This window comes from Phascolarctos cinereus, unplaced genomic scaffold (assembly GCF_003287225.1).
Source record: "Phascolarctos cinereus isolate Bilbo 61053 unplaced genomic scaffold, phaCin_HiC Scaffold_2;HRSCAF=192, whole genome shotgun sequence".
NCBI lineage: Eukaryota > Metazoa > Chordata > Mammalia > Diprotodontia > Phascolarctidae > Phascolarctos > Phascolarctos cinereus.
In genome coordinates, this window is record NW_027555625.1 from 32,763,599 (window position 1) to 32,790,312 (window position 26,714).

Below are 26,714 nucleotides of genomic sequence, written 5' to 3' on the forward strand. Positions count from 1 at the left end.
GCTCCCACCATGATGAACCTTGATGAGGTCAAAGATAAATGTTATGAAGACCTAGAGACCCTTGTCATCAATGTGCCAAAAGAAGACAAGCTTGTAATTCTGGGTGACTTTAATGCTAGAGTAGGTTTGGACAAACAGTCTTGGCAGGGAGTTCTAGGGAGGAATGGAGTTGGGAACAACAACAACAATGGTCACTTACTGCTGAAGACTTGTACATCTCACGACCTTCTCATCACCAACAGTGTCTTCTGTTTATTGAAATGCAATAAAACTTCGTGGATGCACCCTTGCATCAAACATTGGCATTTAATAGACTATGTGATTGTAAAGAGAAGAGACATGCAGGATGTGAGACTGATGAAGGCAATGTGTGGTATAGAGTGCTGGACTGACCATAGACTTATACTCTCTAAGCTGAATATTTGCATTCAACCAAAGCAATGTCCCCAAGGCAAAATGACTACCAGCAGAATTAATGTCAACAGATTAGAGTTCTTCTCTGAGCAGAAACAGTTTGTTGCTAACTTGGAGGAAAGTTGAGCCAACATACAGTTGGCAACAGTGGAGCAAAAAAGGAGTGGGCAGCTTTCAGAGATTTGGTGTATAGCACTGCATTTGCTCATCTGGGTCAGAACACTTGTAAACATCAAGACTGGTTTGATGAAAATGATGGGGAAATTCAGAAGCTGCTAAATGAAAAATGAGAACTCCACAGGGTTTACCAGCAGGATAGTTCATCCATCTCTAAGAAGGCAGCATTTAATTCCATCAAAAGTAAAGTACCTGCAAAGCTTAGAGAGATGCAGGATTCTTGGCTCAGTAAGAAGGCAGATGAAATTCAGTTTTATACTGATAGTAATAATCCTAAGTGCTTTTATGATGCCCTGAAGGCTATTTATGGGCCAAAGACCTTACGGTGCATCTCAAAGCTTAGAGAGATGCAGGATTCTTGGCTCAGTAAGAAGGCAGATGAAATTCAGTTTTATACTGATAGTAATAATCCTAAGTGCTTTTATGATGCCCTGAAGGCTATTTATGGGCCAAAGACCTTACGGTGCATCTCAACTATTCAGTGCAGCTGGAGCCACATTGATTAGTGATAGAGAGATGGGCTGAACACTTCCATAATGTTCTCAACAGACATCATCAATCAATGCTGAAGCCATTGACCGTTTACCTCAAGTTGAAGTCAATCCCTCCCTAGCTGAAGTTCCAACTGAAGCAGGGGTTTTGAACGCCATTAGGCTCCTTTCATGTGGCAAAGCACCTGGTGCTGATTCCATTCCAGCTGAGATTTACAAGGAGGTCCATTGCTCACACAAAAGCTGACTGAAATTTTCCATGTTATATGGCAAGAGGAGTTCAAGGATGCCTCCATTGTCCATCTCTATAAAGATAAAGGAAATAGATTGTCCTGTGACAATCACAGGGAGAGGTATCTCTCTTAATCATTGCTGGCAAGATTCTTGCCAGAGTCCTCCTTAATAGGCTAATCCTGCACCTGGAAGATGGTCATCTACCTGAGAGCCAGTGTGATCTGAGAAATGGTTGATATGGCATTTGCTGCCCAACAAATCCAGAAGAAATTCCAGGAGCAGGACAGTGGTCTGCATACAATGTTTGTAGATCTGAGTAAGGCCTTTGATGCTGTCAGCCATGAGGGCTTCTGGAAAATTATGTCAAAATTTGGTTGCCCAAAGAGGTTTGTATGCCAAATTGTATGTCAGAATCATATGTCAATTTCATGAAGGCATGCCTGCCCGGATTCTGGAAAATGGACAATGCTCTCGTGCTTTCCCAGTCACCATTGGAGTGAAACAAAGCAGCATGCTTGCTCTCATGCTTTTTAGCATGATGCTTTCAGCCACATTGTCAAATGCTTTCAATGAGGATGAACGTGGCATCAAGGTCAGCTACCACACTGATGATAAATTCTTCAACTTGGAAAGACTACGAGCTGAGACCAAAGTGGAGGGAGTGTTAGTGCATGATTTTCTGTTTCCAGATGATTGTGCCCTCAATGCAGCCTCTGAAGCTGAGATGCACCAAAGCATGGATCGATTCTCTGCTGCTTGTGCTAATTTTGGCCTAATAATTGACACCAAGAAAACACAGGTGCTCCATCAGCTACCACCATACCATCCATACATGGAACCTTTGGTTACAGCAAATGGGGAAGTTGTGAATGCTGTGGATAAGTTCACATATCTTGGCAGTATACTTTCCAGGACTGTACACATTGATAATGAGGTTGACGCATGCATTGCCAGAGCTAGCTCAGTGTTTGGGAGGCTCCAAAGGAAAGTATGAGAGAGAAGAAGTATTAGACTGACCAACAGATTGAAGGTCTACAGAGCCATTGTGCTGACCTCATTGTTGTGTGCCTCTGAAACCTGGAGTTTATAACAGCACTATGCCAGGAAACTGAATTGCTCCCATTTGAATTGTCTTAGGAAGATTCTGAAGATCACCTGGCAGGATAAGATACCAGACATTGAGGTCCTTTCTCAAACTAAACTGCCAAGCATTCAAATTCTGATTCAGAGAGCACAGCTCTGATGGGCTGGCCACGTTGTTTGAATGCAAAACTTACACTTGCCATAAAGACTATTTTATGGAGAACTCACAAAGGGCAAGCCTTTACATGATGGTCAGAAAAAGTGATACAAGAACACTCTCAGGGTCTCTCTTAAGAACTTTAGAATTGCTTGTGTGACATAGGAGACACTGGCACAGGACCACTCAGCATGGAGTGCCCACGTCAGAAAAGATGTTGTACTTTATGAGCAAAGCACAATTGAAATAGCTCAAGGGAAAGACAAGATATGCAGACTTAGAGAATCCACCATAAAGGTTCACATGGATTACTTGTGCCCAACCTGTGGTAGAACATTCCGAGCTCATATTGGTCTGATCAGCCACAATTGGACACACCAAACTTGACTCTAGCATAGTGATGTCATTTTAGTCCTCTTCAAAAGCAAAGAACAACAACAACTAATGAAGACCAGCAGGAAGAGATGGCAGGAGAAATCCATTTAAAATAACTGTACACAATATAAAATATTTGGTAGTTTAACTGCCAAGACAAACTGAGACACTGTATGAACACAATTACAAAATACTTTTTACACAAATAAAGTCAGATCTAAACAATTAGAGAAATATTAATTGCTCATGGGTAGGCCAAGCCAATATAATCAAAATGACAATTTTACCTAAATAAATTTACTTAGTGACCTACCAATCAAACTACCAAAAATTATTTTATAGAGATAAAAAAAAGGATTTAAAATTCATCTGTAAGAACAAAAGGTCAATAATACAAGGGAATCAATGAAAAAAATGTGAAAGAAGGTAGTCTAGCAGTACCAGATCTCAAAATGTATTACAAAGTGGTAATCATCAAAATAATCTGGTACTGGCTAAGAAATAGAGTGGTGGATCAGTGGAATAAATTACTTACACAATACATAGTAATAAATGAACAAGTAATCTAGTGTTTGAGAAATGCAAATATCTAAGCTTTGGAGACAAGAAATCACTCTTTGACAAAAATTACTGGGAAAAATGGAAAGCAGTTTGGCAGAAACTAGGTTTAGACCACCATTTCACACCATATACCAAGATAAGGTCAGAATGAGTACATGATTCGGACATAAAGGGGAGCATGAAATATTTTACCTGTCAGATCTATGGAAAGGGAAGAATTTATGACCAAACAAGAGAAAGAGAGAATCATGGGATGTAAATGGATAATTTTGGTTACATTAAATTAAAATGGTTTTACACAAACAAAACCAATATAGCCAAGATTACAAGGAAAGCAGGAAACTTGGGGAAATTTTTTGTAGCAAATTTCTCTGAGAAAAGCCTCATTTCTTGAGTATGTAAAAAACTGAGTCAAATCTATAAGAAATGTATAAGTCATTCCCCAATTGATAAATGGTCAAAGGATATGAACAGGTGGTTTTCAGACAAAGAAATCAAAACTACCTATAGTCATATAAAAATGCTCCAAATCACTGTTGATTAGAGAGATGTAAATTAAAACAACTCAGAGGTATTACCTCACACCTATCAAATTGGCTAACATGACAGAAAAGGAAAATGACAAATATTGGAGGGGATGTGAGAAAATTGAGAAACTAATGCACTATTGGTGGAGTTGTGAACTGATCTAACCATTCTGGAAAGCAATTTGGAAGCTATCAACTGTATATATTCTTTGATGCAATAATACCACTACAAGGTCTATATCTCAATGACATTTAAAAAAAGGAAAAAGGACTTTTATGTACAAAAATATTTATAACAGCTCTTTTTGTGGAGGCAAAGAATTAGAAATTGAGGGGATGCCCATCAATTGGGGAATAACTGAACAAGTTATGGTATGTGATTGTGATGGAATAATATTGTGCTATGAGAAATGATGAGCAGAATACTTTCAGAAAAATCTGGGAAGTCTTATATGAACTGATGCAAATAGAAGTGAGCAGAACTAGGAAGTCATGGTACACAGTAACAGCAATATTCTATGAAGATCAGCTCTTAACAATATAATGATCTAAGACAATTCCAAAGGGCTTATGATGAAAAATGCTATCCCCCTCCAGAGAAGGAAACTGATAGAGTATGAATGCTTATTGAAACATACTATTTAAAATTTTTCTTTATTTTTCTTGTTTTGTTTTGGTTTTTGGCCTAAGTTTTCTATCACAACATGGCTAATATGGAAGGTTTTTTTGCATCACTGCATATGTGTAATGTATATCAAAGTGCTTATTGTCCCAGGAAGCATGCAAAGGAGGGAGGGAAAGAATTTGGGAATTTAAAAAATTTTTAAAAATTGTTTTCACATGTAATTGAAAAAAAATTGTATGAAACAATACAAAAAAGAAAAGAATGTAATAGAATGCTGTTCATTTGATAATTGCCCAATTTTTCATTTAGATTTGGTGCCAATGTATTTTGTTTGGGGCTGTTGTTAGCAAGAATTTTTAAATATTTTTTTATATCCCAGATAATTAATGGGGAAAAGCCTCTGATGGACACATTTACCAAAATGATGCATAGAATTAATCAGTACTCACAACACATTTCCATTCTTATCTAGGCTCGAGATCGAGTGAAAAATGGCTTAACAAAGCTATTAGAGACAAATGTGCTTGTCGACAAAATGAAATTAGAGCTTTCTGCTTTAGAACCAGTTCTTAAAGAAAAATCAGTGCAAGTTGAAGCTTTGATGGAAAAATTGACAATGGACCAGGAACAAGCAGATCAGGTACTCAGAAATAATTTAAAGTATTTGTCCATGGTAATTAATTCATATCTAATTAAATGTGGCTCAGGATATTTTATACATCATTAAATGTGAATCAAATTACATTTAGTAGGGTCATTTGGGTATTTTTTGCAGTTGTAAATAAAATATATACTTTAAAATGAATCAGCATTCTATTATTAAGTGTAGGAAAAATGAGCTAGAATAAAGTGCCATAAGGACACTGCATTTTGATTGGGAGATTGAGTTGGGTATTGCATATATATTTAACTCCATTGTTTCTTTGCAGAAGAATTGATTTTCATAGCTATTACATTAGATTATCAATATGCTGGGCCATAAGGAGAATGAAGGGGGGTCATTTAGCTTAGTTAATCAGATTGTGATTTGTAATTCTTTCAAAAACCTTAAATGATGATACTAATTTTTTTGGATGAATTTCAATTGCCAGGTCCGTCGTATCATTCAAGAAGATGAAGCAATAGCAAAGGTGAAAGCTGAAGAGACCCAAGCAATAGCTGATGATGCCCAACGAGACCTTGAGGAAGCCCTCCCAGCCCTAGATGCAGCCAACAGAGCACTTGACTCTCTAGATAAAGCAGATATATCTGAAATCAGAGTTTTCACCAAGCCGCCAGATATGGTCATGACTGTCATGGAAGCAATTTCCATTCTCTTAAATGCCAAGTGAGCAGTTCAAAATTATTTACATCTATTATTTACATGAAAGACAAAGTGATATAGTGGATAGGGCATTAAACCCAATTGGAGTCAGGAGTACTTGGGTTCAGGCCCCATAGACACCATATGAGTCACTTAGCCTCTGTGCCTCAGGTTCCCCATCTGTAAAAAGAGGGGATTCTACTCAATGGCCTCTAAGATCCTTTCCAGTTCTGAATCTATTTTCCTATATTTCCTATACTGTGTATGTGTTGGACAATGTAACTTTTCTCTATTATCTTCTTCAAATCTTATTTTTCATCACAGTGATTATTTGGTTAATCTTCTGAAATATATTAACTTCTGTGGTACTATGGCCAACCCTTTATTGGTTAAGTTATTAGTTTCTGAATAAATAAGTTATTTTTTTCCTTTGGGTTCAAGAAAGCTATTCCCCTGGAAGGAAGAATGTATAAATGAAGACGTCATCCTGATAGAACAAGGGAATGGGTGTCTCTGTCAACAGGCCAGGGAAATGTTTGAAACATCCCTTGGTCCAAGAATATATGTTACCCCAGTTCTGACAATGAGGTTAGAACCAGAGGTATCTGGAAAACGGGAGCTTAATAGGAGTTCAGACATTGGGCACAGGTTTTAAAAAAGGAAAAGAAAGCTCTATGAGGAGCTTTTAGAGAGCATGTTTGAGAAGCATAATTTAACCCTAGGCCTCCTGTCTATAGTCTGCAGAACCTCCAGGGACAGTTCAGGATCACAAAATCATAAGACCATAAATTTAAAGCTGAAAGGGACTTTAGAGACCATTGAGTCTTGCCCTATCATTTTACAAATAAGGAAACTAAGGCAGACAGATTGAGTGACTTGCCCAAGGTCACACAGCTAGTAAGTGTCTGAAGCAGAATTTGAATTCAAGATCTTCCTGATTCTAGGATTCTTTCCACTAGACCAGTGTCACCAAAAAGGCAGAATGAGTCAGCCATCAAGTCCAGTAGTTTTAAGAAAACCGAGTGGTCCATAGGACAACGGATCATGAGTAAGTTAAAACTTTCAGGGAGCAAAGCCCTGGAGACCTCCACGAAGGTGAGAGGCAACTGCTGTGTCAAGACAGGTCAAGATGAAGTTCAGAGAAGACTCTTTAGAAGAGAGACAGGCAAAGGCCTTTCTTGTCCAAGGAGCTAGAATGCCAACAATAGTTCTTCAAACACTTGGACTTGTCAGTGAGACAATAAGTCAGTGAGACTGTCAGCTTATACCATACTAGAATAGTCCGGCTCTAGATTTTTCTAAATGACATGCTAATTCTCCATCTTACCTCCTTTTTTTAATCATTACTCATCTAGAAACTGTTTAGTCATATTTTGTCCTTTCTTCTTGAAGAGGACCATGACATCAGGGACATGATGCCATGACTTGCAAGTCAATTGGATTTAAGTGAGGGAGGGCTATGCAGAGTCACCAGCCTCACTTTCTCCTCTGGAGCCATCTGGGTCCAGTGGCCAGATATTGATCAGGATGACTAGAAATGGCCCAGGATGCAGTGGGAGATCTTGGCCTTTTTAAGCTAGGGTCTTTCCAAGTTCTCACTTTGACTGAGGCAATGCCCATTCAGTGATTAGGGCTACTTTCAAGACAAAAATATTGTGTACTCAAGTGTATAGAGAGCTGGCCTTAAAGCCAAGAAGTCTGGGTTTGAGTTCTCACCCTGATAGCTACTAGCTTTGTGATCCTGGACAACTGACCACATCTGAGTCTTCTAGTCCAAGGTGTCCAACAGCCCTCACACTACATTGCCGCCCATGAGATTCCCATGCAACCAGATTATTGAGAAATGTTTAACAAAGTAGATCACAATATAATAGAACATAGGTATTGTTAAAATATGGTTTTCTAAGTCAAGGTATGACCCATAGGGATCTTTACATACGGTCTAGGCACCCCTATTTCCATTTTGAGTTTGACACCATTATTTTAGTCAATCCTCTTAAGATAGGGTTTGCAGAGAAGTTCCCATCTCTCTTGGTAGAGGGAGTTTATTTACTTGGGAGTTCCCTAAACCTATGAAGCACAAGGCCTGGCATACAGTAAGTGTTTAATAGATGCTTGTTGCCTTATTGACAGAAACCACGAGTCTATTCCCTATCCTTACTGTTCCAGTTTAAGTTCTTTATATGTCTTTACATGTCTTTATTAAGCCTTATTTGTCTCTGTTAATGTAATTTATTTCTTTATTCATGCAATTTTTAATGTGTCTTATAGACCTGACTGGCCCACGGCAAAACAACTTCTTGGGGATTCTAATTTCCTCAAAAGACTTTTGGAATATGACAAGGAAAATATAAAACCAATTGTATTGGCAAAACTCCAAAAATATATTAATAATCCTGATTTCATGCCTGAAAAAGTCGAGAAAGTGTCCAAAGCATGTAAATCTATGTGTATGTGGGTAAGAGCTATGGATTTGTATTCCCGAGTCCTCAAGGAAGTTGAACCCAAAAGACAAAAACTCCAAGCTGCTCAGGTACATTAACTATCTCCCTTTACAATGTGTTTATTAATAAGAAAGCAACGATCCCGCATCCTTTTCATGCCACGGCCCTCTGCTCAATGCTTCCCCCTCATCACACACAGTGTGATGAGACTCTTGGGAAGGATACATCAGCTCCATTCCTTAAACAGTAGAGAGTTGGTTGGCCATTGGACTAAAGAGCTAGTCTGTGTAAAGTTTTATTTCCCCAGGCATGGTAATGCACGCCCCAAATCCCTACTACTAGGGAGGATGTAGCTGGCAGATCTCTTGAGTTTAGGAGTTCTAAGTAGCAATAGAAGAAGCCAGTTGGGTGTCTGTACTGAGTTCAGCTCCAGTGTGGTGAACCAAGAACCCGGATCCCACCATGTTGCCTAAGAGGACTAAGCCAGCCAAGGTCTGAAAATAGAGCAAGCGCTCACCAGTGGAAGTCAGCCTGTGACTCTCTCTTGCACTTTAGCCTGGGCAAGAGAGGGAGACCCAATCTTTTTGTTTTTAAATGCTTTATTTAGAAAATAAATTTACGAAATAGTACTTACTATGTGTCATTAATCACAGTCCCTCTAAACTAAGGGTCCTTAACTTATTCTGTGCCATAGGCCCCTTTGGCAATCAGATGGACCCTGTCCCAGAATAATGTTTCTAAATATGTAAAAATAATATGCAAAGGATTACAACAGAAAACAATTGAAACCCAGATACCAAAATATTTTGAGGGCAGTTAGGTGACACAGTAGATAGAGTGCCAGGCCTGGAGTCAGGAAAACTCATCTTCTTGAGTTCAAATCCGGCCTCAGATACTTACTAGCTGTGTAACCCTGGACAAGTCACTTCACCCTGTTTGCCTCCATTTCCTCATCTGTGAAATGAGCTGGAGAAGGAAATTGCAAACTACTCCAGTATTTTTGCCAAGAAAACCCAAATAGGGTCAGGAAGAGTCAGACATGACTGAAATGACTGAACAATAACATCAAAATATTTAAAACACAAGTCTATTGACCCTAAGTAAAGAACTCCTACTCATATGAAACAATATAAGGAAAATATTAAGTGGGGCACAAGACTGCTCCCCTATTATCAGAATCCCTATTTCCCACAGCACAGATTTTTCATGGAAAAGGCAGAAAATTGTCAACTTGCATTCATTTCTTTTAGATGTCACAAAGGATATCCAATTAATTATTTAATTAAGTAGCCCTTCAGCTCAGGGTCCCACAGAAGTTGCCATAATCTAGCCTAATAGAGAAGTCCAATGGGTGATGTTTGATGTTTTCAAAGAGATCAAGAATTATTACTCAGGATGACAGAGTACTGACAACTAAGCCTAAACATTGTCATGAATAAATTGTTCGATGCTAATTTCCATACTATCCCAGGCATTTTAAACTAAAATACATTAGACCAGTTTTACCTTCCTCGACAGACTTTAAAAAAACATTTGTATTGTTTTACTAGGCTGAGCTTGATGTTACCATGGCTACCTTGAGAGATAAACAACAAAAATTAAGACAAGTAGAAGATCAGATTCAAGCCTTACAAGATCAGTATGAAAAAAGCCTTAATGAAAAAGAGAATCTTGGTAAGTTGAAAATGTCTACAGATGACAGGCCTTTGTTTTAAATCTCCTATTTGTGTTATCTCCCTCTACTGGTATATGACTCTTTGGGGTAGGAACTATCTGTATCTCCACACTTATCACAATGCTTGAAGCAATACTCACTTAACCCTTTTTCTTTCATTCACTTTAAGAATAAAAGAGAGCTTTTAGCCAAGCCAATGGCAGATTTTATAACTACATCTAAGAATTGTTTCTATTACTCTTGTCCCATTTGCTTTCTAATGCATTCTAGTCATTACAAAATTGCTGAAATTTTAAATAATCCTGGTCTGAATAAGTTCTTGTGTAAGTGAACTGGAGGAACAGAGTTATTACACAAGAAAGTTAGATAATGGCACATAATAACCCACATGAATAAGTGCCAAAGGGAGCATTAGGGTGTTATGAATAATAAGGTATAGAGCTCAAAGGGTGAACAGCTCCCAATGCTATGGGTTGAAGTGGTGAGAAAAGGCTGTATAGAAGCGGTAGCCATGACTTTTTTCTTTTTCTTTACTGTTACAAGGAATGGCTCTTTATTTAGGTTGGGAAGGAAGAGGGACATGAGGGGAGGGAAAGGAGAGAAGATATGAAAACAAAACAAATCAATACTTAAAAAAAGAAAAAGAAAGGTGGACCAGAGCTTAACTAGCCTTGGAACATGGGTGTGCTTTAGATACTAAAGGATTGGGGCAGAGGGAACATTGCAGAAGAAGAGAACATGAAGAAAAGCTCTGAGAATGGAATGATCATGGCTTGTGGGGAAACAGTGAGGAGACAAACCTGGACAGAATGGAAGCCACATGTTTAGTAAGAGCAGTGGAAAATCAGAGTAGAGCCATAGGAAACTATAGAGTCTTAGACTTGGAAGTGGCCTCACTGGTCCATTTCTAATCAAATAAGGAACGCAATCTGCAGCAGCCTGTCTCCAACTGTGTGCCAAATCAAGGTAATTCTACCTTGGGACTTCATTTTAAATTTTGAGATAATATTTAGCCTAGCAGAGTCCCTGACACATAGTAGGCACTTAGTGAATCTCACTTGCTCATTGCTTGGGTTGATGGCTCAGAGTGAGTGTAAATCGAAATTGTTTCTGTTGTGGTCAGACATCTGAGGGTCTTCCCCTCCTTGACTGAATCTTTTGTGAAGGCAAAGTAGACCATGTTTTACATCAATTCTTACCTAGCCTTTAACTACTGAATAGGTGTTGCCTCAGACAAACTGAGACCGGGGAAAGACTTTAACTCAGAGAGGCCTTCCAAGGTCTCCCACTTTATTCAGGACCATCGCTAGCCATCTTGATCTATGTCTTGCCACTGAACTCAGATGGCTCTGAAGGAGAGAGTGAGGCTGGTGACTCTGCACAGCTCTGCCTCACTTAAATCCAATTCACTTGTAAGTCATGATGTCACTCTCCTGATGTCAGTGGTCCTCCCCAAGAAAGAAGGACAAACAATAACCACTGAGTAAATACTTGTTCCTGCCCTCTCTCCCTTGCTCCTCTTCCTTTCAACATGCAGTTCTATCACCTTAATGTAAAATCTCATTCCCATTCACATGAACAAGTTGTTCAGTCATTTTTCAGTCACGTTCAACTCTTTGTGACCCCACCTGGGGTTTTCTTGGCAAAGATACTGGAGAGGTGTGCCATTCCTTCTCCAGTTCATTTGACGGATGAGGACACTGAGGCAAGCAAGGTGAAGTGACATGCCCAAAGTCATACAGCTAGGAAGTATGTGAGGCCAGATTTGAGCTCAGATCTTCCTGACTCTGGCCCAGCACTGTGCCACCTAGCTGCCCCACCTGCCACAAGAGCCACACAGAATCTAAGAGGTAGAAGGAAACTCAGAGGTCCTGTAGTCCAAACTATACTTACTTTAAAAAGAATAGCTGTGCCTATCTAAGAATTCTATTACATCAACAAATGGTCATGTAGCCTTGCTTGAAGCCCCTGCTAGAAAGGAACTTAGCATTTCCAGGTCGAACTTCTCCCATTATTAAGAAGCTTTTCTTTGCACCAATCCTAAGTCTGTCTTTGCAGCATCCACCCAGTAATGCCTTCTGGTTCAATTAAGTCAACAAAGTATTTATTAAGCATCTGTTCTATGACAGGCACTGGCCTTTAAGTGTTGGGAATGCAAAGAAAGACAAAAAGATAATGCCTGCTCTCAAGTCTATTTGGGGGTAGAAGTGGGGGAGGGGCCTCAGAATTGTAAGGCCAGAGGTGAAGCATGATGAGGGCAAAAGAGAAAGCCAGATGAGGTGCTCTGGGAATATTTGAGTAGGGAGTGGAGATTTTTAGCCAAGAGATTCAGGAAAGGTTACATAGAAAAGGTAGCGCCTGAACTGAGGCTTGGAGGAAGATACCCTGAAAAGCAAAAATGAGAAAGTCGGGAAAATGTCATGCAACAGAATATGTATTATGTACATATATTATATAAATGTACATATGCAGGATATGTATACTTGGGAAATGGCATCATCCCCACTCTCAGAGTTTGCCTTCTTCTTGGGAATGGGGCAAATATCGATATTGATAAAGATTATAGATGTAGAAGTTACAATGAAAGTATCAGGTACAGCAGAGGAAGAAAAATCATGGAAAAGATGCCCAGTAATTCACAGGATCTAAAAATATAAGAAATGACCTGACACTAAACCCCATTTTCAGATGTTTAATAATCATAACGAGCACAGACTTAGTGCCAGACATGGGGCTGGAATCTGGGGATATAAACACAAAAAGAGACAGTCCCCAGCCCTCAAGGAGCTTCCATCCTACACCTCTCCCCAGATGTTCAGTTTGTAGAGAACAAATGAGCAGAATTAGAGACTCAAAGGCAGAGATGCAGATTTTACTTTATAGGTGTCAGTGAGACTTGATGGGATAGGACCATGACTGGAAGAGGCCTTTTGAAACTTAGATCTTTTTTGAAAGGAACAGAACAGACATAAGGGGTATGGGCAATGTTGTTGATTAATAATATGGACAGGGACCAGAGGTGAAGCATGGAGGTAAGCATCTGTGGCAAAACTGATGGAGGGAGAAAATAGAAGCAATATTGCTCTGGAAATACTACAGACTACCTGGGCGCAAAAGGGACATGGATATGTGTGGGGAACAGATTACAAGCCTGGCAGGGAGTCATAAAATAATGGTAATAGGGGTCTTCAGTTTTCTGGATCTGTATCTCAGTCTCTGTCGGCCTCTCTGTCTCTCTCATTCTCTGCCTCTGTCTCTCTCTCTATGTCTGCTTCTCTCTGCCTGTCTGTCACTCTGCCTCTGTCTTTCATAGTCTCTATCTTATTCTGTGTGTGTGTCTTTCTGTCTGTCTGTCTCTGTCTTTCTTCTCCCTATCTCTCTCTGTGTCTATCTCTATCTCTCTGTTTCTGTCTCTGTCTCTGTTTTTGTCTGTCTCATCTCTGTGTGTGTGTGTGTGTGTGTGTGTCTCTCTCTCTGTCTCAGTGAGGTGTTACCTCAACCCCACAATGAACCATCAGAGTAGGGCTGATTAATAATGTGAAAATCAAAACACAAAATGAAACAAGAGTTTGGAGGAATAAAAAAGCTGTGTGTTGGAGGCATGCTGGCTCTTATTAATGGAACCACATTTTTTTTACTTTGTGTATACAGTACCACATACAAAACCCCAGCCACTTAATGGTGTCCTCAGGGTCTGATAGAGTGAATGTGATTCCCTGAGTGCTAAGCAGAATCTGGTTCACTGTTTCAATTGGGTATCATTTACTACATAAACACTAATTGTGCTAGAGGTGGAGAAAGGAAAAATAAACCTGGAGTATCTTAGAATGTTCATTGATAATTACAGCCCAGTTTTCTTAAAATTATATAGCCAAAACCATGGACCTTACCCAAGCACGCCTCACCCGTGCTGGTAAGCTCACAGCTGCACTGGGGGATGAGCAAGTCCGATGGGAAGAAAGCATCCAGAACTTTGAAAGTGAGATCTCCAACGTCAGTGGGAATGTGTTCATCGCTGCTGCGTGCGTGGCATACTATGGAGCTTTCACAGCCCATTACAGACAGCTGGTAAGTGAAGAAGCATGGGGAGCCATGGGAGTGAATGAGTCTTTTGTTTTTTCCTAGGTTTTCCCAGGTCTTCCCTTAATAAAGAAAGAGATGATCCACCTGCTCCAAAAGCCTCTTCTTTCCCACAAGGCCCAGGTCCCTCTCCCCCAACCCCACACCATCACTGTCCTTAACACATAGCTGCCTGGGCCCTTCTTGTCTTTCCTTCTGCAACCTCACAAAGTCACTGTTTGTTTCTTTCTGCATTGAGCTCCTTTTGCCTTTTGCAAGGCCCCAGGACTCAGGGGGTGGGGAACTTGCAGCCTCGAGGCCACATGTGGCCCTCTATGGCCTCAAGTGCAGCTGTTTGACTGAATAAATCCTTAATAAAAGGATTGGACTCAGTCAAAAGAACCTAGAAGGCCACATGTGGCCTCCAGGCTGCAGGATCCACACCCCTGTGGCCCAAGTCTTTCACCAGCACCATTTTGTGCCTTCACATTGCCTCACCAGGCAGGGTCTGCCAGTTCTCCTGTGATCACCTGGGAAGCCTCTAACACTTGGAAAGAGGTATTGTCCTCCTGAGACACTAAAGAGCAGGCCGTGAAGCAGAGAGCCAGTCCCCCAACCATGTCCCAGTACCAGCCACCTGGCTCTCCATCTAGTTCTGCTACCCTCACCTTCCTTCATTCTTAGGAACCTTGGCCCCCATGTCCTGGAGCCAAGCAGCAGGGCAGCCAATGCAACCTAAAGCACAGAGGAATTACTCTGAGGTGGCAAGCATCTTGGTAGGGTTGGGCAAGGGGAGGAAGGAGGAGGGCATGGCAGGAATGGGGAGTTCTCTGGATGCCCCTCAGCAAACCTCAGTTTCTACTCTTTCCTGACCATAAAAAGTCTATTCAATAGGGAGGAAAGAGTATTAGATTTAGAGGCAAAAGGTGGAAATTCAAATCCTGACTCTGACTAGTTGTGTGACCAGAAGCAAGGCATAATGGCAACTAGGTGATATGATAGAGTACTGGCCCAGGAGTCAGGAAGACCTGAGGGCAAACCCTGTCTTAGCTACTTCTAGCTTGTACTACTCCACTGGGGATAGGGCACCTCACTCCATCCCGCTTTCTCCTCTGGTTCCTAACTGGGCCTGAGCAGCCCCTCCCCCGGGATAAGGGGCGGTGACAGGTTCTGGAACCTTCAAACACTGTGCGGAATTGTCATTGAGACCTTCGCTTTCCTTCAGCACTTAGAGGAGTTCTCAGCGACCCCTTCCCAAATACCTCCTCCCTCTTCTTTGCTGTGTTTCAGCCTCCTGGGGCAAGGGGTCGGGGGTAGGAGGGAGTGATTAGTGAACCGGCTCCAGCTGCGAGCCCCTGACCTGCCCGGGAGCAAGATGAGCGCAGACTGGTACTCCGGGAGCCCCCTGCCCCGGCTCTGTAACCTGGAGAAGGGGCCGAATGGCTAGGGCAAGAAGTACACAGTGGGACAGTTTATCAGGCTCATGGAGCCAGGCTCGCAGACCGAAAAGGCGGGACTGCTGGCCGGTGACCAAGGGCGACAACGTGGAGCAGGAGAGTCACAGCAGGTGGTGAGCCGCATCCGAGCCGCGCTCAACCCCGTGCACCTGAGGTGGTCCGCCCGGAGGCCGTCGAGCGCCTGCAGAAGCGAGGCATCCAGGCTTGGCCAGGCCGGGTTGGGCGTCCAGCCGAGCCCACCCCGCAGAGGGCCGAGCCCACCCGCAGAGGGCCGTGCCTACCCGTAGAGGGCTACGGGGGAGCAGATGGATGAAAGCGAGAAGCAGCAGCCAGGAGCGGCCAAGGAGCCGCAGGAAGAGAAGAGCCAACAGAGGGGATCTGAGACCCCGACTTTGTGCTGTGAGAAAGGGTCCCAATGGCTATGGCTTCGACAAACTGCAGAGTGACAAGTCGAAACCTGGCCAGTACATCCGCTCTGTGGACACCAAGTCACTAGCTGAGGCTTCAGGGATCCAGGCCCAGGAACGGATGGTGATGAATGGGATCTGTACGGAAGGGAAACAGCATGGGGGATGTGGTCGACGCAATCAAGGCTGGCGGAGATGAGGCCAAGCTACTGGCTGTGTACATGGAGGCAGTGTAAAGTGATACCATCCCAGGAGCACCTGAGTGCTCCCCTGCCAGAGCCTATTGCCAATGGAAAGGTAGAGGAGGGGAGCAGCGCCACCTAAATTGAAGCGGTGTGAGAGCCCCAAACCAGCCTCAAGAGATGCACTTAGTGAAACCAGTGTTGAGACAGATTCTTAGAACAGTCCCAAGAAACAAGATTCCACTCCACCCTCTTCTACGTCTTCCTCCTCTGAGCCCATTTTAGACTTCAACATATCCCTGGTAGTGGACTGGAGGAAAAAGGGAAAAAAAAAAAACGAACTCGTCAGCAATCTCTGAGCAATGTCCTCCTTTCTCCCTTCCCACCAAACAACCCTGGAGAGTGGGGAGGAGTTTGGAGGAGGGGAATGAGTTTTGCCCTTTGGGCTTCCTTTCCTTTCCTCTTCTCCACTGACCCCAAATCAAAGTCACAAATCAGCACCAGTATCTGATTTTCCCAGACACCCATGTTCTTCCTAAAGCCCAGGGAGTATGTTTTCCTGTTCTGTCCTAAAGAGAAGACACACCTTTACCCAAATCCTTTCTTCTTAGGGCCCTAAGGAGGATCTACTTCTTGACTACATTCTCCCCACCCCCTGCCAGCTGGAGGACTGTGAGACGATTTAATAAAGCAGATTTTTTTTTCAGTTCATTTTTTCATGCCATCCTAATATAACATGTCCAGAGCCTGGGAATGGCTGAATGAGAAGTCTTAAGGGTAGAAACTACAGCTCAGGGATGGACAGGGTCTTCTCCCTAAAAGCTACAAATCGGTGTGTTTGGAAGGTTTGGGGAGGGGAAAGTTTGTTTTCGTGTCATACATATGTTAAGAAAGTTGGGATTTTTGTGCTATAATTAACATGATTTTTTTTTTGGCAAGGCGATCAGGGTTAAGTGACTTGGTCAGAGTCACACAGCTAGTTAAGTGTCAAGTGTCTGGGGCCCGATTTGAATTCAGGTCCTCCTGACTCTAGGGCTAGTGCCCTTTCCACTGTGCCACCTAGCTGCCCCATTTTTTTTTTTACTTTTGAAAAATTTATTGACAAGACAGTATTGAAACATAATTAGGGAGTTAGGAAAGAAATTATGCAGTGGCTTCAATTGTTGCATATTTTGCCACTGCCGTGAACAGTACAATTTAAAATGATAAATATAAATTTCATATTCGAGCCTTTGGCCAAAAAAATCATTTAGCACATTTGTTAAAGTATGACAAAAATTAGAAAATGAACATTTAAAAGATCGTGTCACTAAATTAAACAGCAAAATAAAAAATCACTAATAACCTAGGATTCCATTATGCTGTTGTTGAGATATCTGGACCGAACTTGTCATTCATTATGGCAATGGAAAGAGACCAGGACTCAGAACTCCATCAATCGATGACACAAAGCCTTGTGGTAAGAGGAGCTGAGGCTGGTCAGTCGTCTAGCGCGTCAAGAAGGCAGCAGCAGCAGAGAGCAGTCCAGCAAGCTGTGAGGCAGTTAGACTGGAGCGCGTTAGACTTTCTTTGTTCTTCCACCACATACACCCTGGTGGGTCCATGAGCGGTTGCGCCCTGCCAGCCATATTGTGGATAGCCTTGGTGTGGATACCCTGCATTAGGGGGTGGATATGGCCCTGGAGGCCCAGCAGGATAAGACCCAGCAGAAGGATATGTTTGAGAACCACCTGGTTGCTGTAGATGTGGTGGATATGGGGCAGTTGGGCTTGAGGCCGAGTAGGGTGGAGGATTTCCGTAATTCATGTGGGAGTGAAAGCCTTTCCTCCGGCGGAGCGGGGGCCACTCGGTGCCTTCCTCACTTGGACGCGGGACGTGAGACTGAAGAATGAACTTGAGCGCTGGCAGCGCCCGCGCCTCCAACGCTGAATCCACCGGGAGCTGACGTCAGTCGGTGTATTACCGCATAATACAGGTGAGGATTTGAACTCAGGTCCTCCTGACTCAGGGCCGGTGCTCTCTATCCACTGCACTACCTAGCTGCTTTCCCCCACCTTTTTTTTTTATCTTTTTAATTAACAGTTTATTTAAACACATTCTCAAAACAGTTGAGTGAATCAGGCCTCCTTTGGTAAGCAAAAGGGATCTCAGAATAGTTTTTGAAATTTAACAGGCGAAGTCTTCAGTTCACTCATCAAACTGCTGAAGTGTTTCTTTCTCCCATCCTTTATGAGGCACCCATTTTTATTTGTAATCTAAAGCCAGAAAATCAAGATTACGTTTGTGATGGAAGGTCCCGTTATTCATTGACAGCTGAAGCTCAACCTCACCACCTCCAGAACAGCCCTGTGAGGAAGGCGGGTCTTCCTCAAGGCCTCCGTTAGACTGGAACTATTGTCCTCCCTTGCTATTTGCACAGCTTATATAAAGGCTTCACAAACAACATTCAGACAAGCAGTAGCCAACTGCTGGATAGAAATACCGTTAGTTCTAATACTAGTAATACAGAGTTACACAATATTATAATTGTGACACTCAGTTGTAGATACATTAAATACGGTGCTCTCTAAATGGCAAGGCATGTGACTTTACTTTCCACAGACTAATTTGAAAATTCAGTTTTCCTAAGCACTGATGTGGTGAAAAGAAAAGTAGAAATTAAACTGTTTATTGTTGGTTTACCATTTGGAGGCATTTCACACAAAACGGCAAATCTTCAGGTTGCCCTGGATTCAGTAGAAAAACCTTTATAAATAAAGTTTTTCTACAATAGAAACTTCTCAGCAGTCAAAATTTAGACTGTAAAAAATACACAAAACATACTTCTCTGAAAACACTTAACTTTGAACAGAGCACCAGACTACACAAATGCAGAAAGAAAAGAGCATTTCAACTCCACCAAAAGTGATCTTCATAAAAGGTGTAAATGTTACCTATTCACTAGGCCCTGTTCACTTTTAAACAGGAGACAATAAAAAAAATTGTCCACAAAACAAAATCCCATTTCAGAAATCCACCATCTTCATGCTTTCACAGTGGTTAGGTGAATAAGATGGAGATGGAGACTGTGACCTGTAACCCCCAGGACTGTAATATGAGGATGGTGATCGCCTCCTGTAAATCTGATCCCTGCCTTGGGCAGCTCTCCACCCTCTCCTTCACCACCCCTTCTTCGGTAAGATCTGCTTTAATAGTTAGGATCACCAAAGCCTTGATCATAGTAATCACTGCAAGGACTGCCATAAGGAGTCTTCCCATGTAGATCCCAAGGGTTGGGACGTGGGGTCTTTTTTGTTATAGAAAAGTCCACTCGGATCCTCGCCCTTCCAGCTCCATTCCATTGGCACGCTCTTTGGCTTCCTTGGAGTCATCCATATTCCCGAAGTAGACAAAGGCAAACCCCCAGGAACGCCAGGACTACTGCTCATCTACGATACATACATCCGCAATCAAGCCGTATTCGGAAAATACTTCTCTGAGATCTCTGCGTACAGACTCAATCCAAACACCCTGATTCCCCGCGTGATGCCTACGGGTAGACATAGAAGAGTGACTCTGGCTATGCTGCGTTCGGTCGTCTCAACTGTATGACCTGCTCCGGGATCATCTGTGGGAGGGGGAGCAAGAATTTGATCTATTATAATGCCTTCGAGAACTTCTTCTGGATCTCAATCGAGACTCCGACTTGGACCTAGACTTGGATCTGGAGCTCAGGAAACCTTCCTCGGAAACGTAGACCTACAAGGGTGTGCCTCGCGGATTTCCCAGATTCATGGACACTCCTACTTTTGGAAGCAGAATGGCATTCTCACTTACTGCTTCAGCTAGTGTTGCCCCCCGCGATGCCTTGCTGCCCTGTCCCGCCTCCCAATCCGCTTCTGCGTCCTGCTCTGCCCCACACCATTCCTTTTTTAAACATGGTGAAGTTTGCTAGTTTTTATAATCAGGAGAATCTTATAAATCAGTAACCTCATATTACCTTTTTGAGCACATCCATTACACACGAAACTTTATTTAAAAATGAAACAATGCTAGCAAAGAATAGAGTCATAAGACAGGTATTTGAACATGGTAATGCAAGTGGAATACTAGCAAGTCAAGTAACTTCTCTGTGCCTCAGTTTCCTCCTCTATAAAATGGGGCTAATATTAGTGCCTACTTCCCGGAGTAGTTGTGAGCACCAAATGGAATATTTGTAAAATGCTTTGCAAACCTTAAGGTATTATATGCTTTCAGTCAATAAACATTTATTAACAGCCTACTATGGGCCAGGCATTGTGTTAAGCACTAAGCACACAAAAAAAGCAGAAAAGACAGTTCATCCCTCAAGGAGCTTACAGTCTAATGGGGGAGGCAACATGCAAACAGACATAAAAAACAGAAGTTATATTCAAGATAAATAGGAAATAAGAGAAGGAAGGCACTAGAATTGAGAGGTTGGAAAAGGCTTCCAGTAAAAGATGAGATTTTAGATGAAATTTAAAGGAAGCCAGGGAGGTCAATAGTCAGAGTGGAGGAGAGAGAGTGTTCTGGGCCAGAGAAGATAAGATTCCTGGAGCAGAGAGATGGAGGGTCTTGTTCGTGGAACACTGAGGAAGCCAGTGTCACTGGACCAAACAGGAGTAAAGTGTAAGAAGACTAGAAAGAGAGGAGAGGAGGCTAGGAAGGGCTTTGAGTACCCAACAGACAATTTTGTGTTGGTGTCACTGGGAGTCACTGGAATTTTTTGAGTGGGAAGATAACATGGTCTGACCAGCGCTTTAGAGAAACCACTTTAGTTACTGAAAGGAGAATGGACTGGAGTGGGAGAGCTTTGAGGCAGGCAGACCCCCCAGCAGGCTATACAATAGTCCAAGTGGGAGGTGACAAGAGCCTGGACCAGGATGGGAGTGTCAGAAGAGAGAAGGGGGCATATTCAAAACGGGTTGTAGAGGCGAAATCCACAGGCCTTGGCAACAGCTTGGATGTGGTAGATGAGAGAGAGGGAGGAATCTAGGATGACTTCGAGGTGGGGAGCCAGAAGAATTAGGAGTATGGTATTGCCCTTTACAGTCATAGGGAAGATAGGATGTGGGGAGGGTTTCCAGGAAAAGATAGTAAGTTCTATTTGAGACATGGTGAGTTTAAGAGGCCTACTGGGCATCCAGTTCAAGATGTCAGAAAGACAGTTGGAGATGTGCAATTGGAGGCCAGCAGAGAGTCTGGGGCAAGATAGGTCAATTTGGTAATCATCAGCATAGAGATGGTGGTAACTAAATCCATGGGAGCTAATGAGATCACCGAGTGAAGTAGTATGGAGGGAGAAGAGAAGAGAGCCCAGAACAGAGCCCTGAGGGACAGTTATGTTCAGAGGGCATGATCTGGAGGAGGGTCCAGCAAAGGAAGCAGAACAGGAGTAGTCAGATAAGTATGAGGAGCACCGGGGGGGGGTCCCGAAAACTTAGAGTGAAGACAGTATCAAGGAGAAGAGCGTGATCAACAGTGCTAGGTATTAGAATTATTTGATCTCACTGAACCTGAGGCCCATCATCAGTAAAAGTGAGCTTCTAATCTCAGGGGGTTGTTGTGAAAAAGGATTTTATAAACTTGAAAGAACTACATGAATGTGCATTGCTATGATGATTAATAAAGCAGCATGTCGATTATCTAGTATGGTTAGGAAATGAAGTGTACCCTATGTGTAAATACAATCTATTTAAATGCCTGAATGACTTTAAGCCTTTTAAAGGGCCATCCTTCTGAAACGCTTGCCTTATTAAGCAGAGCATGCTGAACATAATTGATTTGGGTGACTCAGGGTCCTCTTCACGGACATCGATTAATTCACTGTAATTTCCTGATAGTAATATAGTGCTTTACAAGTACAAAGTGCTTTGCATGTGTTACTTTATCTGCCTCTCACACTAAGAGATAGCTACTACGAGTGGTTTTATTTCCATTTTATGAATGAAGAAACTGAGACTCATAGAGATTAAGTGATCTACCTGAAGCTGTACAACTAATAATTGGGAGAACTAGAATTAGAACTCTCCTTTTCTTGTTTCTAGATTGAGTTCTTTCTGTGATGCTTTGCTGTAACTTTGTGGAATTTCCTCTTTTCCCAAACTGCTGCTCTTTCTGTTGTCCTTTGGACACACATCTAATAAGCTCTCCCTCTCTGGCAGCTGATAGATTGCTGGATTGAACAGTGTGTCCTTCTTGAGATCCCAATAAGTGGTGACTTCAGCCTAATAAACATCCTGGGGGATCCTTATGAGATACGGCAGTGGAATACGGATGGCTTACCACGTGATCTGGTATCGACTGAAAACGGTATTCTGGTGACTCGAGGACGACGATGGCCTTTGATGATTGACCCCCAAGATCAGGTGAGCAGCCACTGACTCATTGAAATCAGTGGGGGTTCTCTGAGATGTTGGTAAAGTATGTTTTAAAATCTATTACTTGTTTAAAGAATACAGCCTGTCCATATGGGAAAAACTAAATCAATAAAGAATGTTTATTGTCCATGACAAAATAAGAACTAGCATTTAGGTAGCTCTTAAAGTTTGCAAAATGCTTTACATATGATAATGCCCCCGGGAGGTAGATGCTATTATTGTCTCTATTTTACAGATGAGGAAACTGAGGCACAGAAAGGCTAAGTGACTTGCCCAGGGTCATATGACTAGGGAAATATCTGAGGCAGGATTTGAACTCAGGTCTTTCTGACTCAAGTTCTGCACTCTATCCGCTGTGCCACCTAGCCACCTCAATATGCAGTTGAATAGAAGATCCAGAGGTCTCTCAGCACCTCTATATTGAAGAGAGCCTGTATCTGGATATATGAGCTAGACCCAGAAGTGGAGAATAGTACATAAAGAGACTTAAGTCCCCCTAGAAAATTGTGTTGTGCTTTTAATGAACCTCAAGCTTCTCTTGAAACAGAGGCCATCATTTTAAGAAAAAAAAATTTCCTTCAACATTGTATAGCTGAACAGTCTAAAATGGAAACTTATGGTTTTGTACTGAATCCTCTCTTTGTTTGCTGTATACATGGAAATGTTCTTTTTTTTCTTGTTTGTATCTAAGTTTAAAACGAATTTTATTTATTTTTTAAAATTTTATTAATTTATTTTGATTTATCAACAATCACTTCCATATGCTTTTGAGTTTAAAATTTTTCTCCCCCTTCCTCCCCACCACCCTCTCCAAGATGGTGCACAATCTGATATAGGCTATACATTTACATTCCTATTAAACATATTTTCACATTAGTGAAGTTGTAAGTAAAAAATTAAAACCAATAGGAGGAACCATCAGAAAGAGGAAACAAAACTCAACAGAAGAGAGAGAAAAAAAAGATAGCAATTCAACTTCCATAGTTCTTTCCTTGGATGTGGATAGCATTTTCCATCCCGAGGCCTCTGGAGATGTCTTAGATCCTTGTAATGTTGAGAAGGGTTAGGTTTATCAATATTAGTCATTGTACAACGTGGCTATTATTGTGTACAAAGTACTCTTGGTTCTGCTCACTTCAATCAGCATCAGACCATGCAAGTCTTTCCAGGTTTTTCTGAAGTCAACCTGTTCATCATTTCTTATAGCATAATACTGTTCCGTTACATTCATATACCACAACTTGCTCAGCCATTCCCCAATTGATGGGCATCCTCTCAATTTCCAATTCTTTGCCACCACAAAAAGAGCTGCTATGAATACAAAATGAATTTTTTAAAAAATTTAAATAAAGCAAAAAAAAAATCATTACGCGACTGGGAGTTTCTGAATGCCACAGTCTTTGAAGAATGAAAATCAAAGGTTCCCCACCCCTGCAAGTCAGTCAATGGACAATGAAGAGGTACATGAGGGGCATTATAAGGCTTCAACATGAAAATCAAAATACAAAGATGAATAAGAGTGTGGAGGAATACAAATATATTCTGTATTCAGGTGAGCAGGTCTTATTCATGAAACTATGTTTGTAGCCAAGAAGTGACGTACAGATTTTCAGCAGAAAACGTGGACCGCTCATTTGGGGAGGAATGTGAGATAATCAAATGGACCTTTGATAACTACACAGCTTCAAGGGAATCAGAAAAAGCATATTGGATGCACTCTGTGAAGCCCTTGTGGAAGGGCACGGACAAGGTTTCCATGAGAAGCTAGGAATGGATGGGTCAGGATCTGCATCATTGAATAAAGTGACCCCGTGGATGACATTGCAAGTGTATCCAAGTGTAGGAGTCATGGCTTAGAAAGTACAATGTGTGTGTTTCCACTCCCATGAAAATGCTTACAGAACTATTGAACCTGAGTCCCACAAAACAAAGTTTTTCTTCAGAGGGAGATAGTGATTTAATGGGAGCCATGAAGCACATGGATTATCAGTGGAATGATTGGCTCAGTAATGAACATGCAAATTGAATATCAATTGGATTAATGAGTCGAAATTATTCACTTCACAACTGAGAAACATCTTTATAATGAAAATAGAATCCTTAAATGTAATTCCAAACCTATAAGACACATGATTTACTTAATAAATTTGTTCCTGGCTTGGGGCCAGGGACTCTGTGGGACCTGCTTGAACATGAAGCCAGGTAAACTTTCCAACTCCTAAGAGATATAGGGGCATGGAGAAACAGGGCAGAAAAGAGAGAGAGACAAAGAGACAGACATAGTTCTTCTCTTACCAGAGAAATCACCTTCGATTCATCACTGCCCACAGTGAAAGGATGGAGATGAAAGAGTGACTTCTCCCCTACTGCTCCATTCATTAGCAGAGAAAGGACCTAGAAGAGAGAAACAATTCAGAATGTTGCTGCCTTATAATTAACCATCAAAGCAAAAGAAGGTCAGAGCAGCACCACAAGGTTACTATACCCCTCACCAACCATAAGGGAGAAGGTTACTGAGCACAGAACCCAGCCAGCTTACATCCTGAAGCCCTACCTAGGACTTCCAGTCAAACTAAGTTACACATTCCGATTGTATACCTTTCTTCTAAGATCCAAAATTATTCTCAGCTCTTCTTCCCAAGAAGAAGGCACATCTTCAGTAATTTCTGAGTTTTGTCAGCAAAGGAGCCAGTTATAACAGGCAAGAAGTCCTTCTTCATGAATAAATAGAAAGCCACTGTCCCTCCAAGCCACTTGAACCACTGGAGACCACAGGATTGAACCACAAGGAACAAACTCTATCTTATAATAAAATGTTGCTCCCTCAATCCTTGGACTTATGTGTGACCCTCTGTGCTGGCTCAAGCTAAGTGAAAGAAAGGCAAGAGAGACATCCTCTGCTTTTCAAACAACCAGTAGGGTCCAGCTGTCAAGCAGGAAACTTAAGATGGCCAACAGTTAAGGAGTCTGCATCTCACCTAAGCCCAGATAATGCTATGAATTGACCTTGATCTTGCTAGGAAACAGAAAATCTGTTTCCGGTCTCTACAGGGGTGTAAAGTATTTCATGATATCTCTTCATTCCCTGGAAGCCCTCGGCTTTTGAGTCCCCAAAAGACCATGGAGAAGTAAGAATAGAATCAGAGAAGCACTTGGATTGGAAGAGACCTCAGTGGCCATTGAATCCAACCTATACCCAAAAAGGATTCTTACTAAGACACACCAAACAAGTGGTCTTTCAGTCTTTGGCTGAAAACCTCCAATGAAGAAAGGAATTTTTTTTTAGACTGCAAGCTCCTTGAGGACAAAAAAGGCAAAAGCCTTTATCTGTATCCTCAACACTAAGCACAGTACCTGACATATACTTCCTGACTGACTGACTGAAGTGAGGAGGCATTGGCAGCTGCAAGAAAAGCCTTTTTGAAAGAGGTAGCTCTTGAACTCCACTTTGAAGAGAATCGGGAAATCTAAAGGGCGGTGATGAGAAGGAGATGATTGCGGGTATGGAGGACAGCCTGGGCAAAGCCCAGAGATGTGAGGAGGAACCTACCACTTCTCCAGGCATCCTGTAGCCTCATTCATTATTCTTGCATCCCTAGTGCCTAGCACAGTGTCTGACACATAGTAGATCCTTAATTGATTGATTAGAGATGGCATTTATTATTAGGAAGTTGTTGGGGGGGTTCCCTTATATCAAACTTAAATCCACGTGGGTGACTTCTATGCATTGCTCTAGTTTTGTCCTCTAGGGACATGTAACAGTCCCTCAAGTGCTTGAAATTGACTCAAGTCAGTCAACTGACCTTCATATGGCATAGATTTGAGGTCTTTCTTGATTCTGGTCAACCCCAAACCCCACCTCTACCCCCAGAAGGTCTCTTGCTTATTAATGTTCTTTCTAAACAGCAATGCCAGAACTACACACAAAAATCTAGGTGTTGTCTGACCAGGGTAGAATACAATAGTATTATCACTTCCAAAGAAAATCATTCAGTCAACATCAAGCATTCATTAAGCACCTACTATGTGCCAAGCTCTGTAGTTAATGCTGGGGATTCAAAGACAAATGAAATTGTCCCTGTACTCAAGGAACTTACATTCTATAGAGGAAGACAACTTATATTCTAAAGAGGAAGGCAATATATACATGTGTAAATAATAGA

The 26,714-nt window shown here is 41.9% G+C and overlaps 2 protein-coding genes and 2 pseudogenes across 2 annotated transcripts in view; 2 read left to right on the forward strand and 2 right to left on the reverse strand.

The window, feature by feature from the left end:
- Positions 1–26,714, forward strand: part of DNAH6 (dynein axonemal heavy chain 6) — a 250,339-nt gene that overhangs the window by 154,892 nt on the left and 68,733 nt on the right. Inside the window, exons 53-58 of the mRNA XM_078149111.1 lie at positions 5,117–5,284; positions 5,736–5,971; positions 8,219–8,480; positions 9,942–10,065; positions 13,938–14,134; positions 22,336–22,539. Of these exons, the coding sequence (XP_078005237.1) occupies positions 5,117–5,284; positions 5,736–5,971; positions 8,219–8,480; positions 9,942–10,065; positions 13,938–14,134; positions 22,336–22,539 (1,191 nt within the window). The remainder of the gene's footprint in view (positions 1–5,116; positions 5,285–5,735; positions 5,972–8,218; positions 8,481–9,941; positions 10,066–13,937; positions 14,135–22,335; positions 22,540–26,714) is intronic.
- On the forward strand, positions 15,501–16,530 carry LOC110196296 (Na(+)/H(+) exchange regulatory cofactor NHE-RF1 pseudogene; annotated as a pseudogene).
- LOC110196350 (cysteine-rich and transmembrane domain-containing protein 1-like) lies at positions 17,501–18,093 on the reverse strand. The gene has a single exon (XM_020969515.2). It carries the CDS (start codon positions 17,975–17,977, stop codon positions 17,651–17,653), a length of 327 nt encoding a protein of 108 aa, XP_020825174.1. The 5' UTR covers positions 17,978–18,093; the 3' UTR covers positions 17,501–17,650.
- On the reverse strand, positions 19,177–19,970 carry LOC110196328 (transformer-2 protein homolog beta pseudogene; annotated as a pseudogene).

What these genes read in the sequence shown, in the direction of transcription:
- LOC110196350 (XM_020969515.2), bottom strand. Translation starts at nt 17,977, where the DNA reads ATGAATTACGGAAATCCTCCACCCTACTCGGCCTCAAGCCCAACTGCC.